Genomic DNA, 19,825 nt, shown 5'->3' with positions numbered 1-19,825 from the left:
GATTTGCTCGTCTACATATATGACGTAAATTCTCCATTCATGGTCAATGGCATTTAATGTTTGTGTTAGTACAAAAATATCTACACTATAGCTGAATAAAATGACGGTGTAGTGATCAACTGAGGTTAATTATGTCATGACAAAGTGGGAAAAACTGGCCTTGGGAGACGAACATTTTAATTGCTGAACAATGGATGAAACGGAGGATTAAAGGGACATTTCATCGCTGGAAGAAACTGCAGTCACCCAATGTTAATACTATTTGTAGTAGATAACAGTAGCACAATTTGAAATTTGCACCCTATGGCCTGAATTCCTACAATGACCATGATTCTTTGTTGCACTGCCCCTCCTCGTGGAGAGAGGGGAGGCTGCGTGGAGTTGTGACTTGTATAGTCCAGGAAGGAAGCGAGACCACTTTTTCATGACAAATTTTGGTCATGAACCTGGCGTCATGACTAGAATATTTCCTAAATGTGTCCTAAACACCATTAAAATAAGATCGGGAAAGCCAAGCATTTCCGTTTTTTGGCCGACGCGACAAGTTGCAGCCACGCGCCAGCGTCATTTCCATCCACCAGCTGTTTAAAAACCCGTAAGAGACGCCTGGACTAGGTGGCATCTTGTCGCCTCTTGCCACGTATGCCTGGGTGTATCCATATCCTGCACACTCATACAGGTGTTTTCAGTTACTCTGGCTGATTACACCTCATGGTTGTGTGGGTTAGATTGAGAGCTGTTTTGTTTTTGTTTTGTTGCAGTCTGTGACATGAAGAAATTGTCAGCAGCTTGACCTACAGCTTCGACCTGACTCGAGGTGTAATCAGTAAGAGTAAATGAAAACACATTTATGAGTGTTCAGGGACTTTACATAATTGGCAACATATTTGAGACTGATAGAAGCCTGACATGTCCCATGGTGTGTAGCCTAATTGATTCTGCATGTCCATGTGCAATGGTATTTTTCAAGCATTTTATTTAGAAGTTTTACTCTGAAACGAAAAGCTGTGTGTTTTTGAACCAATCATAATGTCGCATCCCTTCAGAGTATGGGACGTAGCTCCTTTACATGCGCGTACACGTACAGTATAGTAAATATTTTAGCGTGATGATTCTCTTTGAAACGAGTAATACACTGTCTGGATATCATCTTGAATGAGATTAAAAACTGAGTAGTTGATCTGTAATCAGAAGCAGCAGTGTTTGGACGGTGAATGAAATCAAGATACATTTTTTATTCATGCAGCACGTTTTCGTTCAAAGAAAGTAATTCAATTTGGAATTGTATGGACTTTTGATATAAAAATACAAAGATGGGATTTTTTTAATAATGTTCCCATTGTTTTGGCATAGATATGACGACCACGGATATGATCTAAAAGTGTGACAAATGTATAGGGCAGGAGCCTCTCTCCTGTTTGTTGTTTCAGCCATGATGCCCTATAGTACACCCCCTGGACATGACGCTTCTAAGTCGCAGTGGACCCAACACTTCATATAATGTTTTCTATTCATCTTATACTCCAAGGTGACCCTGAGTTGGTGTCAGTACACAAACTAAGACACAGAAACTCATTCCAGAATATTCTGTCCCACACAGATCTCTGATAAGAACATCATTTAGTATTATAGGGCCGACTCATACTCCTATTTTACCATTGTTTCGGCGCTGTAGTGCCGAAATGATTTTGGCTCGTCAGAAATTTTCAGTAGCACCGAAGAGCCGACTTTAGGACGGTACCCGCCCCCCCGAACCTCAAATGACATCACATTGTAGGCTCTACAGCGCCGAACCGACTTTTATTCAGCTCTAAAATATATGAATCGGCCCTTAGATTCAACAAGCTGTTTTTTTTTTAAATCCCACCATGTCTGTTTTTCATGAGCATTGCTGTCTGTAACGCTGTGCTGCCACATACTGTAGGAGTATACTGGAAATCTCTCTGCAGCACCACAACAGAACCACAGTATAAGTGGCTGAACATGGAACCGAATGGAAATGTGGGTGGAATGAGCTGCGAGACTTTGAGGATTCGGGCGACTGTGGCTTATTTGGAACGGACTACAGTAGGGAACAAGGGGACTCTTGTTCCTCAAATAATGAACTACAAAGTCACGTGTCAAATGTCGCCATGTATTATTCTCACACAGAACCCCCCAAAATATTCAAATTTCCGATTTCCTCACACTTGAGACTTCGATGCTTATCATGAGAGATTTCAACTTCAAATGTCAAGCAGATCATCTCATTTGATGATCTTTGATTTGGTGAACTGTATTAGAGATATTCCTGTATCTGGCGAGTTTTAGGTTCAATTCCCCTTGGGATCTGAAGTATATGCCCTGCATAAATATCCTCAAACTAAATATTAAGTCCCCAACCAGCTCTGCTTCATAATAAGATTTTAGACATCGTATATGTAGCAAAATTCTAATCAAAGCAACAAACTGTTACAATGCAGTATTAGTCAAATCTATTGTATTTGTATTTATTTATTTAGCACAGTATAAAAAAACAACAACACAGTGAACATATAAATATGAGAAGGGTAAGGTGCTAGGCTGAGGTAAAAAAGCCCAAGGGGCTTATACGAGGCCTCTACCTATATAGATTATAATGAAACATTGTACATGAGATATAGAATATCCAGAAAACATGATTGCAGTATATAAAACATAAACAAAACAACAAAACAAAAACACAACAAGAACATGATTAGAATGAAACTTTTTGGTTATTTACATGATTAGAGAAAAGAATAGATGATACAAAGAAATATAATTAGGTGATCTGGTCAATTAAGTGGGTCCTAAACTTATGTTTGATATTTTTTAATGAAGTAGAATTTGATGATATTGCTGTATAGGTGTTCCATAGCTGTATCTGATGGAGAACTGACACAGACCAGTACGGAACTTTGGGAGATGTAAATGATTTGACTGTCTCGTATTGAAGTGGTGCACATCACTGTTGAACTGGAAAAAGTCTTTACATGGCAAAGGAAATGAAACTGGCTGGAACAATACTTTGAAAATAAAGTTGCAGGTTTGGTATGTATTTAAATTAAAGATTGGTAAAATATTGAGTTGTTTAAAAAGAGGGGCAGAATGAGCAGACCAATCACTGTATGTGGCAATCCTGCAGAATCTTTTTTGCAAAATGTGGAGTTTGTGAAGATGTGTATTATAAGTAGCTCCCCAAATGATATTGCAATATATAAGATATGGATAAATTAAGCTATAATAAAGAGTTGGGAGACAGTTTTGATTAACCAGACTACGGAATTTACCAATAATGCCAATGGATTTTGACATTTTCTTACAGACATGGCTAATGTTGTTTGTCCAGCTTAGTCTTTCATGGATAATTACACCAAGGAAGGTTGTTGATGTAACCTGAGAAATTGGATCATCTCCTATAGACAGACAGGTGTTAGTATTACAATACTTTTTATTTTTTTATGTAAATATAATAAAATTAGATTTTATGTTCAGTGATAATTTGTTTAATTTAAACCATTTTGAAATATTTTCAAGATCGTGTTTAGCCTTTGCCATTAGAGCTGAGAAATCAGTATGTGAAATAAATAAATTAGTATCATCTGCAAAAAGTACAGGAAACAAGAAGGACAAAGATGCGGCCAAATCATTAATATAAATCAGAAATAAGAGTGGTCCTAGTATAGACCCCAGGGGGACCCCACATTTTAAGGTTGCACTCTCTGATGATTTACCGTTGATGATAAATTGTTGACGGTTATGAATATAATTTAAAAACCATGTATGAGTGATTCCAGCAAATCCATAGTGTAGTAACTTTTGAAGAAGAATATCATAATTAACAGTATCAAATGCTTTAGATAAGTCGAGAAAAATTCCCAACGCGTATTAATTATTATTGAATGCAGTATGAATTTTATCAACTAATTGAAGAATAGCCATTTCTGTAGAATGATTTTTCCTAAATCAATATTGGTGTTTGTACAGTATGTTATGGTCCTGCAGATGTTCGATCATTCTGTTAAAGACTAATTTCTCCAGAATCTTTGAGAAACATGGGAGAACAGAAATAGGGCGGTAGTTACTAAATACACTATGGTCTAGTCAAATATATCAAGTCAAATTCATTTAGCACATTTAAAAACAGACTGGAGGGTTTTAAAATGAGAAAAATCCACAAGCAAGCACTGACTACCATGAAATGTTTGTCAAAAACAAATAGACACAATGCAAGAACAAATGACAATGACCTCAAACTGTTTTAAACGCAAGAGAAAAAAGGAAAAAGATCAGTCTTTAGTTTGGAGTTTGAAGTTCTCAATAAAAACAAAATAACAACAGAGCAGAATACAAGGAATAACAAATAAGACATAGGCCTACTACAGTAAAGTAAAAAATATGCAACGCAGGGGGAAAAGAATGTGCATTACATCTAAATATGTTAAATGTACTAATAAAAGGCGCAAGGACACTAAAATCACATTGAAATCAGACCGGGATTAAAGGGAAATTTGGTTTTCAATAAAAAAAACTTGATTTGAAAGACCTTCTCATTGACCTCCATGTAGCAAGAGGCAAGGCTATACAACACAAATCTACCTCTCAGGGGTCAAAGGACGAGTATCACCAAATACAATAAAAACAGAACCTCACTGTGTAGAGAGGTGAGGGATGAGCATGAGGTGAAATGTGAAAAGCATGTGGTTATATGGGTCGCTCTAGACCCCTAGTGATTTAAGTGTGCGAGCCACGGCGTGATTTGCAGGAGTTCTCCTGAGGTAGCGATGGGTAAGGGGATATCAGGGCCTCTCGTCTGGGATGGTGGAGGGGATCATGGGTAAGTACAGGGTCAGACATCTGACTTCCAGATGGCTCAGTGATGTGTTGCTCGGCTTCAGAAGGAACGCACTGATCCTACCCAATGTTCAGCCAGGACCACATTCACCCAGTCTTCTTTCCATTTTTTGTGAATTCTCTCTCGGCCTGCCTCTGTCTCTCGTTAAGTTTTTTTACAGATCCTTATTTTTTTCATTCTGTCCGTCTCTCTCTCTCTCTCTCTCTCTCTCTCTCTGGCTGATACAATATATTACGGGAGGAAGTATCGCAAAATGTGATATATGATGATATATTGGCACACCCCTACGTTAGTAGGTCTAGTGTTAGGGCTAGGGTTAACACTCTAATCGCCCAGGTTCAGTTGGAACCATTAAATCAGTGTGCCCAGTGATTTGCAGCTTCAGAGCCCATGTTTGTGCAGTTAGCATAGCATCTAGCCAAAAGACCTTGTGGAGGATCGCCAACCACCAGAGGTATGATTACTTCTAACGCGACTAGCGACAGGACCACGATGGGCCGTCAAAAACACAATATTTTGTTAGAATTGGAATCATTGATTTAGATTCAGAGTTATTCGCATTCTTTGATTTTTAATCACACCCATTAAAATGGGTGACAGCCCAACCGGAAATGACATTGAATGTATACCCAATCAACATTCGATGTCATTGTCCAAGTGAGTAACGTCACCAAAGTCTGCTAAGTAAACGTACTGTATGCATGTGTGTGTGCGTGTGTGTGTGTTTATTTAGTATTTATGCTATGTGTTGGTCCTTGCGTCCATGTGTATTTCTGCAGGTTGCTTGTGTACAGTATGCGTTTGTTTGGGAGAATAAGACAAAGCCATGCAGAGCCAAAGACAGTGTGTGTGTGTGTGTGTGTGTGTGTGTGTGTGTGTGTGTGTGTGTGTGTGTGTGTGTGTGTGTGTGTGTGTGTGTGTCTGTCAATCGAGTTAGCATGTGTGCGTCAGTGCATGCATGTGTGCCTGCACTCGTGTAGATGTAGTATTTCACAACAGAACTGTCTGAACAATGTGTTTCCTCTGCACGCACACGCGCACACACACACACACACACACACACACACACACACACACACACACACACACACACACACACACACACACACACACACACACACACACACACTCAGCTCAACATATTCATAATCAAACATGATGCAGTACAAACACATTCAAACCAATACAATAGGTTTTCCTCAAATATCCATGCTATGAAATCACAAATAATTTTGATGATGCAAGGTCATCTCCCACAGTTTTACAGAACCAGCATAATATGTTGGACAATGTAATAAAGGACAAAGGGTGCTCTATTACATTTTCCAATACAGTATGTAACTAGAACTGCACTCTGTCGAGTGCATACTTGCTTGTTGCACACTAGTAGGCCATAAATGGCCAACTAGTGCGCAAGCAGAGCGCGCAAGTACTTTCGACCGCTACAAACTGTCAACCAATTACATATACATATACTATGTATATGTATATGTAATTTGTCCGTCCCAGCCAACCCGCCACTTTTTATGCGTATGCACCGTCCCAGCAAATTGTGCCTGATACGGCAGTGGTGCCAGATTACATACATGTATACACAGGAGCATTACCTTTAATCCTCCCAACACTAAAACATATCGTCATTACATCACCATCGAAAACCATTTACACTCTGGCATTGGGTCCTTTAATCCACATATTTCTTACCTCATCATTAAGAGCTAGTTATACATATACTATATATATATATGTAATTTGTAAGTTGATTAGCGGTATACTGTGGTTTCTTTGCGCCAAAAACCGTCCCAGCCAACCCGCCACTTATAATGCGTATGCAAATAAAACAGCAAATTGTGCCTGATTTGCTGGGCCCAGATTACATACAAGTATACACAGGAGCATTACCTTTAATCCTCCCAACACTAAAACATATCGTCATTACGTCACCATCGAAGACCAATTACACTCTGGCATTGGGTCCTTTAATACACATATTTCTTACGTCATCATTGAGAGCTAGTTATACATATACTATACATAATAATTTGTAAGTTGATTAGCGGTATACTGTGGTTACTTTGCGCCCAAAACCGTCCCAGCCAACCCGCCACTTTTTATGCGTATGCAAATAAAACAGCAAATTGTGCCTGATTTGCTGGGACCAGATTACATACATGTATACACAGGAGCATTACCTTTAATCCTCCCAACACTAAAACATATCGTCATTACGTCACCATCGAAGACCAATTACACTCTGGCATTGGGTCCTTTAATACACATATTTCTTACGTCATCATTGAGAGCTGGTTACTTGCGCACACCATGTAATCTGGTCCCAGCAAATCAGGCACAATTTGATGGACATATACACACCATGTAATCTGGTCCAACAAATCAGGCACAATTTGCTGTTTTATTTGCAAACGCATCATAAGTGGCGGGTTGGCTGGGACGGTGCATACGAGCCGGGCGAAAAACATATCTCTTCCATACATGGCTTCGACTGGTGGAGACAATAAAGACGACATAAGCTAAGCATATAAGCCCCAATAGCAGCACTATGATTCACTGATCCAATCTACAGTCCCGACAACAATTTAATAATAATAATAATAATAGCACCTTGTGTCACTCACCACTGACTGTATATCTTATTCCCTACTGTATGAGAAGGACTGCCTGCATGTCACCAGTGTCTGCCACACATTGTCACCATTCCAGGGCATTATCACAAGGAGACAGTCGACCAGGGGGCCAAAGTGGCACATGCTTCTGCATGGGCTCCATGTTCTATTTTCTGCTGGAATGATATCAGTGGCTTGTAAGGGTGTAAGGTAAGGGTGAGTGAGACTGTGAGAGAGAGAGAGAGAGAGAGAGAGAGAGAGAGAGAGAGAGAGAGAGAGAGAGAGAGAGAGAAAGAGAGAGAGAGAGAAAGTGCATGCGTGCTAGGTGTGCGTGTGTGTGTGCATGCGTGTGTGTGTGTGTGTGTGTGTGTGTGTGTGTGTGTGTGTGTGTGTGTGTGTGTGTGTGTGTGTGTGTGTGTGTGTGTGTCTGTGTGTGTGTGTGTGTGTGTGTGTGTGTGCATGCGTGCGTTTCACAAAAGCCTGGTCTGGATGCCATAACATTCCACAAGGGTGTCCAGAAAGGTTAGCTCATGACATTGGTGAACTGAAGAATGGCAAAAATAATGAATGCAACGTCCAATCATACCCTAAAATGGAACCACTATACTGACAGCTGCACACCACGACTGACACAGTCCTGGGTAGGCAACCTGCGGCCTGGCAGAGATCCACGCTCCAAGGAGCACACTTTTCTAGTTTGTGTCTGCAAGAATTCTTCAAGGCAAGTCACGATTTGGCTTCAAACAGCTGAGATTAATCTTGAGGACCCTTGAAAAAGCTAAAAATAACAGCTCGTATTTTCTTTACTGAGGCAGTTGGAGAAGATCACTGCTGTAGACAGGATGATGAAAGTAAAGCACTCCGGGAAAAATTGGCATCAACTGAGCTCCCTTCTAAAGCAAATATACTGTCCAGACACAGGTGTTTAGTCTATGAGTCTGTCTGTCTGTCTGTGTGTCTGTGTGTGTGTGTGTGTGTGTGTGTGCGTGCGTGCGTGCGTGCGTGCGTGCGTGCGTGCGTGCGTGCGTGAGGGCTTTTTTGTGTGTATTGCCACTGCAGACAACTTGTGTAGCCACTAGCCTACACTCTAGAAGTGAGCTACTAGTTTTGCTATATAGCCTACTCAAGTACAGACATTACAAACATACCAGGCAATAAAAAGAGATTCATATTCTGATGTTGATCTGTACCTGACCTCACCGATACCCTATACCCAAGGTGCTGGGACAGTACAAATTCTTACACCTCCAAAGTGTAATTCATATAATCTGCCTCCTCATTACACATACCCTCTTCCCATCCCATGTGCGCGCACGCACACACACACACACACACACACACACACGGTATGATACAATACGACATAATGGGTTCACAATATTGAAAACATTTGATATTTTACTAAACAAAAGTAAAAAAAAAAAGCAAAATGCAGAACAATGCTGTTGTTTGCCCTATAGTTCAATCTGCCACTTTCACGGTCTGTATGATATTGGCCATCGAGTCGGGTTCCCCAATAAATTTTCCTCAAGGGCCATATTTTGACTACGGTACCAGGCTGGGGGCTGAGTCGGCACGTGCGAGGTCGAGGTCTTGCCCTGAAATTAATGATCAGGGCAAGTCCCCATTTGAAAAGGACCCCCAGTTTGACATGCAGAGGCTACTGACCCCCATTTAATGCCACTTATAGCTGGGACCCCCCCCCCCCCCCCCCCCCCCCCCCCATAATTGAAATTCTTCCGCGGGCCACAAGGGGGCGCTCCGTGGGCCGCAGATGGCCCGCGGGCCGCTAATTGGGGAACACATGGAGATGTCATCGAAATCCTTGATTTTCCATTCCATTTTCACCACAGAAAATAGCCTCATGTCTCCTGCAAATTGCAATGATAATGCCAACGCCCCTCATTATCGTTGGGGCTCTTGCACTCAACTGTGGAAGCTGACGCATCAGTTCCAACAAAGCACTATAGCACAAGATGTATTATTATTTTATTAATGTCTGATATCGCGCTTCAGTTTTTCATCACGGTTATGAATATCATAACATTTTAATATCATGAACTTTAGTGACACAATATTTCACCATGCACAGCCCTACTATACTGTCCTGTCTCTTCCGAGCTGGTAGTGGCAATACAAGTTCAGCTTGACCAGCTCCTTGGTCATCTGAAACCCTCTGAGCTGAGGGAACATATATTCACCCCTCTCTGTCTGTCTGTCTGTCTGTCTGTCTGTAACTTCTCCCTCCTCAACCCCCTACACCGATTCCCACACCTCTGCTGAAGCTTTCGCAACTATACTACTCCTTTATAAGAACTAATTTAAAAAATAAAGGAAATAAAAATAAATAAAGCTCCTTCTCATCCACCAGACACCAGTCTTTCCTCTGACCCTCTTGACCTGTAAGTCACTCTGAGTGCCTGCTAAATGTCTTAATTGTAACACATGACATAATAGAATCTGATTTGCTTAAATAAGTCTAAACACAAACAAGTCACATACAAGTCACATGGAATCTGATTTAGATCAGGTTGTTGCATTCAGACTGAGACGGATCTCCTCAAATCAGATTCGAAATGTGACTGAAGTCACATTGGGAAAAATCTGATTCCATGTGACTTGTAGCCTACCGGTATGTGACCAGTCTGCATTTAGACTTAATTAAACAAATCATATTTTATTCTGGATGTGGCATAGATTCAGCCTGGATTCAGGCTAGATTTGGCTGCCAGTGTAAACGGGCCTAAATGCTCCCTGTCCATAATGACTCCCACCAGGCCCCAGTCAGTCGTTACTACTTCACTTGCCTCATTGAAGAAGATGAGATGGAGCTACTCTGTCTGGAGCTGCTCTGTGGAGTGGCCATTCTGTCTGAGGACATTATCCTTCAGCACACAACCTGGAAGACAAGGAAAAGCATTCAATACTGGAGCTGCTCTGTGGAGTGGCCATTCTGTCTGAGGACATTATCCTTCAGCACACAACCTGGAAGACAAGGAAAAGCATTCAATACTGACGTCATCACATGAAACCGAATCGACTCTGTCGAGGCTTATCAGTGTATTGTGACTTAAGAATTCGACATCTTCATGGAGAAATGCAATGAAGTCAAGTATGGTTAGAGGAAATGAATGGACATAACATGTGTGTGCGTGTGTGTGTGTGTGTGTGTGTGCATGCGTGTGTGTGTGTGTGTGTGTGTGTGCGTGGTGAACATGGGGCATGGAGTGGACATGCGCTCACGCTCTCACGCTCTCACACACACACACACACACACACACACACACACACACACACACACACACACACACACACACACACACACACACACACACACTCTCTCTCTCTCTCTCTCTCTCTCTCGTGGCTGTGTCGCGTGCCACTGCAGTGTTATCCACTACAGCATCACCCCTATTGATCTGCTCCTGCAAAGCCTTCTATTCTCGTCTTGTCTTTTTTTCCTTCCAAGTAATTCAATTATCAATAAAGCTCCCTGTTTTAAATAGCCACAGGCCCGCTCTGTGCCAGTGGAATAATATTTCTTATCTTCTAATTTATTGGCTGGCTGCCAGCCAGCTCTCCCTCTCTCTCTCTCTTTACTCTGAGGGCAAGCAAAAGGGGCTAACATTCTTAAGTGCCCGCCACAACTTTATTCCGTTTTTCTTTTTTTTATATTGATGTTTTCCTTTTAGATTATTCCATTTCCATTCGGGCAAAAGCTGCGGAAGCCGTCTTGCGCTCTAATCCATTTAGTTAATGTCATGCTGCACGGGTCCATTTGGTTACTAATGTCATGTTTATGGGGAGTCTAATTAGCACGTATAGCAGATACAAATTGCGCTGTGCGGAAATGTAGGGAAACACACATGCATATATGCACATGTATAGAAAACAGATGCATGTGTCTGTGTAAATACACACATGTGCACACACGCACACACGCACACACACACACACACACACACACACACACACACACACACACACACACACACACACACACACACACACACTACAACACACCTACTGTATACTCTCACGTACTGTACACATATACATCATGCAAACACAGACACTCGCACACCACAGAGATAACGCTCCATATCCTGCAGGGCAAGTTTTGGCACGGCAATGTACCAGCTTTTATTAAATGCTTAGAGAGTGTTACGGGGTCGATCAAAGCCAACAGAAGCACTCACAGTACAAGGAAGTGGAATCTAAAGAACGTGTGTGTGTGTGTGTGTGTGTGTGTGTGTGTGTGTGTGTGTGTGTGTGTGCATATACGGACGTCACTGTCTGCATCATCTGATCGTGACTTGCACTTGATATCGCAGTATTCTATACGTTCCTCCACACTGAAATACCATCGTGAGCAAGAGAAGCCTCGGCTATATCTTGGGGACAGAGACCGGGATGTGGTGGAGAGAATGCATATAAACACTATGGTATTGATTAATTTAATGTAGCCTACTAGTAGATGATACTTAACACTCTAATTACCGCACCTGTTCTTCACTGACAAACTCATTAGAGTCTGCAGCCGACTCGTGTAAACCTATTTCAAACTGTGTGAGTTAACTATAAAATAGAGTCCATTTAAGGAATGACCTTCTCTTGTTACTCCTGAAACTCTGTACACTGCTGACAGTATAAAATATGTGTGGGACATGTGTGTGGCGTGCCGGGGGAAGCTCTGGAGGGAGACACTAGTCTCTCTCCGGTGTGATGACATATACAATAAAATAATGGAATCCTGATGGTTGAGTCCTGCTTCCTGCTTCCTGATGTTGTTTACTTACTAATAGTAATATCAAAAGCTGCCAGAACAGGGACGGGAGAGAAACAGAAGATGGTGAAGTCAGTGCATTAGGGAAGTCACTGCTGATGATTTACGGCCTCTCATACTTCTCGGAAAATACCCCGGGTTAGGTACTTATGAGCAACAAGGGACCTATCTGTGGACAGAGAGGGAGAGAGAGGGAAGGGGGTCTTTGAGTAAGCGAGATCGAAAAAGAGACAGAGTGTGTCTGAGACAGAGAGAGAGAGAGATAGATCACAAGAGAGAAGGAGCTAGGGGGAAGGGATGCTATTTGCTCTATAACGTCAGCCCTGCATGGCATTGCTCCTCTGGGACCATTTTCAGAGAGACCGGACCAGAAATGTTCCTGTTCTGTCATACCCACACTGTACTGTGGCAGGAGCCTGACAGCCTGGCCAGGCATACCCACACTGTGCTATGCCCCATTGGCTCTAGCGTTTAATATCAACATGGCAATCCTGTCAGGACAGAAACTAATGGAATAGGACACAGCAGAACGGAACACACACCAGTCTGTCCGCTAACTTTATGGCACCATTAGATTATTCTTGATGGCATTGGCATGCAATAGCTTATTCTGACCAGATACAGTATTTAACCACAGGGTCAAAAGGTGCGAGACGGTGCCTGGAGATCCCATTACATGGGTGACCGTCTCCTTCCAACGCTCTCCTGTGTATTATCATACTAATTGAGATGAGGCTTCTAATGTGTCCAATCAAGCCATTTCAGCCCCAGCACTTAGAGTGTGCAACTAAGTGCCATGCAGGTGTCAAGCACCCTCGTATTGAAACAAATCTCTCCTTTTAACAGGAGAGTGTCCACCAAGGCAAATGATGCATGGGAGGGGGGGGGGGGGGGGGGGGGGGGGGGGGGTACGGTGGGTGGGTTGTGGGGGTGGCGGTGTAGTGCTGGTGTCATAGTGAGCATTACGGACGGTTTACAGCAGGTTTGGCATTCCTTCTAGATTGGCATGCTTTCACGGCCAGGCGGGTTTAGTGCCTCTTCTTCACACAGTGAGCGGCTGCCTGCTTTATAGTTACAGTACATGTTATTAGATCTAAGATGGCATAAAGATTCTTACAGCATCATCATCTTTTTTCGACCGCGGTCGAGATCATGGATTTCACAATGCCACGCCAGACTTCCCGGTCCTTCATTGCCATCCCCAGTTCCTGCTTACTGATGCTTACTGTATGTCCCTAGCGATGACATCAGGGAACGACAGTTTTCTACCTCTGGTCTGCTTTGAGGCAGGACTCCAGAGAAGGGAAGATATAACCTCATTATCAGCTCTGTAGCAGTGGCCGGCAAAGTGTGTTCTTCTGGATCGGACTATAAGAAACACGAGGAATGTTGCGGTATATTAGATCAGTCGATGGGTGGCTCTTCCAAGAGAGATTTTCCGCTCTCGTTAGAAGGCGGGTTAAGTGCCATCCAGTTTCTCTAATTTCTTAATGTCTCGGAGCCATAGAGTAGAATCGGCTTGACTGTAGTCCTAAATATCTTTACTTTGAACCCCTTACTGAGTCTCTCGAGTCAGGATGACCAGATCTTATGCATGTCATTGCAGGCTGATCAGGCCATAACCTTCCTAGTTTGAAAGTCATTTTGCGAAGAAGATATATATGAACCCAAATACTTAGTCATCAACCTGTTTCAAATGAGTGTTGTTAAGTGTTTTGTTATAGCAAACATTGATACAGTAAATGTACTGTACTATACAAACAGTAGTGCCAGTAAGCAGTCAAAGATTGCAATGATTGTCTTACTGTACTGTACTGTACTGTACTGTACTGTACTGTACTGTACTATACTGTACTGTACTGTACTGTGTGCCAGGTCAGATGTGGCATTAACATTGACATCGCTTATTTTGGGTTTTCACAATGACCACAATGGACTTTTGCAAGCAATCACAACGTAACATTTAGTCTTTGTTGACAAAATTGCCAATACATTTAGTCTTATTCTTATAGTTTTAATCAGCTTAGTTTTCATTTAGTTTCCGTTTAGTTTTCGTCTGTGAAAAAACGTAGTCAACGAACATTTTGCGTCATAGTTTTAGTCGACAAAATCAACACTGGTTGGGGAAACCTGAGTGGGTCGCAGGTCGTTCCTGCTGTTGGCCACTCCAGTCCAGAATGTGCTGGTTCTGTTCATGCTAGACAGAATGTGCTGGTTCTGTTCATGCTAGACAGAATGTGCTGGTTCTGTTCATGCTAGACAGAATGTGCTGGTTCTGTTCATGCTAGACAGAATGTGCTGGTTCTGTTCATGCTAGACAGAATGTGCTGGTTCTCTTCCGTGCATGCTAGACAGAATGTGCTGCATGGTTCTCTTCATGCTAGACAAAGGACACCTCTGTCTGGGCCCTGTGTCAGTGTGTCACACGCCAGCTAGGATTACAGGTGTCCATGCAGCGGCTTTCGTGTTTAAATACCACTAAAGGGAAATCGTTCAAGTAGGACACTCAGGATTTACTGCTACACTTGCAGTTACTCTTTACATGAGCGGAGGAGGATGTGGCAGATTGACTGGTTACGTGCGTGCGTGCGTGCGTGCGTGCGTGCGTGCGTGCGTGCGTGCGTGCATGCGTTTCACAAAAGCCTGGTCTGGATGCCATAACATTCCACAAGGGTGTCCAGAAAGGTTAGCTCATGACATTGGTGAACTGAAGAATGGCAAAAATAATGAATGCAACGTCCAATCATACCCTAAAATGTGAGATGAGATCATTCAAAGCAATTAAGAAAGGCTTAACAAACCTACTGGTACTAATAAAGACAAATACATCAAACAGCAGATGTGTACCTACATCAGGGAGGTCACTAGGCTACATCAGGGAGGTCACTAGGCTACATCAGGGAGGTCACTAGGCTACATCAGGGAGGTCACTAGGCTACATCAGGGAGGTCACTAGGCTACATCAGGGAGGTCACTAGGCTACATCAGGGAGGTCACTAGGCTACATCAGGGAGGTCACTAGGCTACATCAGGGAGGTCACTAGGCTACATCAGGGAGGTCACTAGGCTACATCAGGGAGGTCACTAGGCTACATCAGGGAGGTCACTAGGCTACATCAGGGAGGTCACTAGGCTACATCAGGGAGGTCACTAGGCTACATCAGGGAGGTCACTAGGCTACATCAGGGAGGTCACTAGGCTACATCAGGGAGGTCACTAGGCTACATCAGGGCAATTACATTATTCCAAACAAATTATTTAGACAGAAACATATTGCCCAGGATTCAAGATACAGAAGCAGAAATTGTTATTCATGTATAGTTTACCATTATACAAATACAGCACCGAAACCTATATCGTACCCAAATTACTATTGTTCCAGATACAGTGTTGATTTTGTCGACTAAAACTATGACGAAGATTGTTCGTCGACTACATTTTTTCACTGACGAAAAACGGAAACTAAATGAAAACTAAAACTAAGACTAAATATATTGGCAATTTTTCCAACAAATAAAAACTAGACTAAAATGGTAGGAAGGGACTAGTGGACAAGAGATCCAGTATAAGTCATGTTATACTTGGTTGAATGCTGAAAATAGGTGATTTCAAGCTCACGTCACAACGCGTCGTGCTGCGACGCGTTGTGAGCTTGTAGATCGCCTATTTTCAGCAAGTGTAAAATCAGTCATTACGTCGGCATCAAGGCCCGCCAAAATACATTTTAGTCGACTAAATCAACTGTAGATTTAGTCAACTAAAATGTGACTCAAACTAAATGAAAACTATTCAAGAGACTTGAATTTGCTGTCAAAATCAGCACTGTCCACCAGATATATAGACAGCTTTGAGATCATTTTTTACACTATACGTATTAAGTACGGTGCACAGGTTACTGTAAACTGCTTCCAGACAAAGACTTCATTGTCTACTGACCTCACTGTCTGTGGTCACCGTAAAAAAATATGTTATGTGTTGGAATGGCCCGACTGCCCCTTGCAGCTTGTGTGTAAAACCACCAAATGGATGCAAGTTCTGTAGAAAACAAACACCACACTGGAGTATTTGTGTTTGTGCTTTTTTTTTGCTATATATTACCAATTGCCAAAGGCAATGGATTTCTGTTTGACAAAAACAGAGGAAATTTTAAACCCAGAGGAAACCAGAGGAGAATAAGCATAAAGCACTCACCAAATGCTGAGAGGCCAAAACCAGATGGAATGTGTTGTAATGAGGTTCAGAGCTATGTGAGCGAGACAGACGTATGTTCCAAGAGACAGCCTCATTCACATTTATAATTCAAAACCACCAGTATCTTCATGTTCCAAGAGACAGCCCCATTCACATTTCTAATTCAAAACCACCAAGTCATCAGGATTGTTGAGACAATTATTTCCAAGTACCAGTATTATATAGGCCTGCTGTATGTTTGCTCACTTACATTGTTGTAAACTTGTAGCAACTGAATTGATTCAAGTATTTTTTTTTCAACTTCTGTATACACAGTATACAGTATAGCTCTCATTGTCAAGTGTAAAAAAAAAAAAACATCTGAATGTTTGCAACCTGAAAACTATTAGTCACTAGTCAGTGTAGTCACTACCCACTGGCCACTACAGTGAGGTCAACAAAAGAGCCACTTAACATGCCTGTTATTATCACATTTCACACAACTTTACATAATTCAGTTTGAATATTATAAAAATAGACTCCTCAACTCACAAATGCCAGTTATCTCAGTTAACACAACCACACATGGCAAAACTGCCTACATTCCGAAATAGTTCTCTCAAAAGCACAAAAGTACCTCTGGGTTATCGCTATAATATGCCACCTCCTTCCCAGAAGTGACTTTTTAGCCGCTCCAGGAAATGTCGCATTCAAGAGCCCATCTGTGCTCAGCCTTGACTTTTAAATAGAGATAATTCAAAAGTAAAAGCATGACACGGCGGTATTTCCTCTGTCCTCTCATTGAGCACAAGACAGGGAGGGATCAGAGCAGGAGACAGTGGCCCCATAAAGTCCCGCCCGTGGTTGTGCCCCTCTTCGCACCCATTGGTTGCCCTTTGTGGTTGGACAAAAATCCTCTCTCTCCATCCATTACCATTGAAATATCATGTTTTTTAGTTGCTTTGTATTGATATTCTGTGCATTCAATTCGTATTAAAAAACTTGGTGTCAGTAAAAAGGAACATCACAGGTGCAGCATGGTGACTGGGCATATCATGTTTGTTTTTAGTTTTCTTTTTTTCCAAAAACCAGGCAGAAAGAGCCTACTGGTTAGTCAGTCAGGGACCAATCAGAAGTCTGACAAATGGTAAATTGTCATGTGGACTTGTGGAGAGGGAGACTGGTTAGCATTGGTACTGTACAGTTATAGTAGCTGTATGGGTGGGAACATGCTACACTAGCATTGGTACTGTACAGTTAGAGTAGCTGTATGGGTGGGAACATGCTACATTGGTACTGTACAGTTAGAGTAGCTGTATGGGTGGGAACATGCTACATTGGTACTGTACAGTTAGAGTAGCTGTATGGGTGGGAACATGCTACATTGGTACTGTACAGTTAGAGTAGCTGTATGGGAACATGCTACACTCAGTGGAGAAACGGCCACTATACACTACTGTACATTCCAGTCCCACACAGAAGGTTAATAGAGACCCCTTACAAAGACAGACACCCACTCAGGCCAGGCCAGATAATGATGCAGCCAAAGAAGGCTAGCTGCCATGCATAATACTACTGTTAGGAAATTATTATTTTTATGCCAACGATGTTAAATAATTGACAATGAAAATCCCCTGCACAGAAGCATTTTTGCTCAATGTGAGCCTTATTTGTCCTTGAGAAAGAGAGGCCCACCCTGCCACGCACTCAGAGAAACTTTTGTAAAGCTGGAAGGAAAGGCTAGCTCAGTTTAGGTTCACTTCACTCAAGTTTCCCCAGATGAGATTACATGTCAATTTTGTGGCCATAGAGCCTCTAAGTCTCTACAGTATATTTACTCAATTCTGTAGATGACATACACAGTAAACGAACCTTTCCAAGGCAAAGAATTCCAAGCTTTTCATGTTGCATGATAAAATACTTTATGAATCCTTTGCATTCACAGTGAATTCACTGTTATTGTAATAAACTATAGCTACAAGAGTTTGAAAATCAATCAGTGGCTTCGCCAAAAATGTAATCACATAATGCATTATGGTATCACAGCATATATTGATACAATCGTGGTATTCCACACCACACCACTTACAAAAGCACAATGATGCATTAGAGAGTAATATAAAAAAAGACAGAATTTCATCTCCAACATACATGAATGGAGATCCCCTTTGCTAATGCTAGTACCATGGTTTTCGCCCTGTGAGGTGTGCTTCTGTTATGTTATTAGTTTGAGTATAAATGACTGTTGTCCCGGGTCACAGCGTGACATTGGGGTTAACACTTCAACACGTAAACGTAAATAACATGGGGCAGGCCGAGAGGCCAATCGGTGACCTTCTGATTAACAGGCGGCCTCTCACTAAGCTATATGGCCACGCTCAAATAAATTAATGAATGGAGTAGATAGTAGATATAAATAGGCAGATGGAAGGACAAATGGATAGACAGACACTGTCTGTCTGTCTGTCTGTCTGTCTGTCTGTCTGTCTGTCTGTCTGTCTGTCTGTCTGTCTGGGATATGTCATGTTGGCAGCTTTAGAATTCAATTTGAACCTACTGTTCCACTCTTTCTTTTTAGTCACTCGGAATGAGAGTCTCAATTAAATGCTTAAAGTACCTGAAACAATCGGGGAGGTGAAAAGGTCTATAAAGTGCTTCCTGGACACCAGCGCCCCACTGCCAATTATCTCCACTGAGTCTAAATGTGGTGCATTTTTCAGATAACACTAGGGGCCAACTCATTTCGGGTTTGGGTTATGTTTTGCCATGCTGACACTAGGCTAAAATAACTATGTATGGTATGTTAACAGACTGCAGGAACTGGGAATGGCTGTAGCAGCACTGTCATTTAGAAAGAGTGAATGAAATCAGCTACCAAATATAAATACAGGCATGTCTTTGACAACAAACTGTCAAAATGTTCAGACATGACCTGAAGTGGGAAGTATTTTGGCAATTTTGAAGAAAGATCGATGGCTGCATAATAGTGCATATGATATATCAGAATCCTGTTGACATAAACTCATGGATAAAGTTACTTGAACTCAAAAATGATCACTTTTGATCACTAAACAATGAATGATATTGGGGTTTTGTAGTGGCAAGAGGAGCTCCAAATGTGCATTTGAAGCCACACAATCGCAAAGATTTAGGAATATATGGTGGCAAATAATGGGACAGTGTCAACGACTTGACATCTTTCAGAGTGACAGCTTCAGTGACTAACAAGATGGAGGGAGAAGGTGTGGGTGGAAGGCTTTGTGAGTGGTGGTGGGGGTGCTGACAGGGCCGTCATAAGAGACGCAGTTTGGAAGACCTGACACGCACACACACACAGGTGGACACACGCACGCACGCAAGCACGCACGTACGCACACACACACAGGTGGA

At 42.1% G+C, this 19,825-nt stretch overlaps 1 protein-coding gene across 3 annotated transcripts in view; it reads right to left on the bottom strand.

The window, feature by feature from the left end:
- Window positions 1-19,825, bottom strand: part of insc (INSC spindle orientation adaptor protein) — a 91,188-nt gene that overhangs the window by 52,600 nt on the left and 18,763 nt on the right. For 2 of the 3 annotated variants that reach the window (XM_083763608.1, XM_083763607.1), the window contains exon 2: window positions 10,287-10,378. The exons of the other annotated variant lie outside the window; for it this stretch is intronic. In XM_083763608.1, the coding sequence (XP_083619734.1) occupies window positions 10,287-10,360 (74 nt within the window). In that variant the 5' untranslated portion in view covers window positions 10,361-10,378. The remainder of the gene's footprint in view (window positions 1-10,286; window positions 10,379-19,825) is intronic. 3 annotated transcript variants of the gene reach the window in all.

This window comes from Protomyctophum parallelum (genome assembly GCF_964188405.1).
Source record: "Protomyctophum parallelum genome assembly, chromosome: 4".
Lineage (NCBI taxonomy): Eukaryota > Metazoa > Chordata > Actinopteri > Myctophiformes > Myctophidae > Protomyctophum > Protomyctophum parallelum.
The sequence above is the reverse complement of the archived record's forward strand: the minus strand, read 5'-3'. Positions and strand labels throughout refer to the sequence as shown.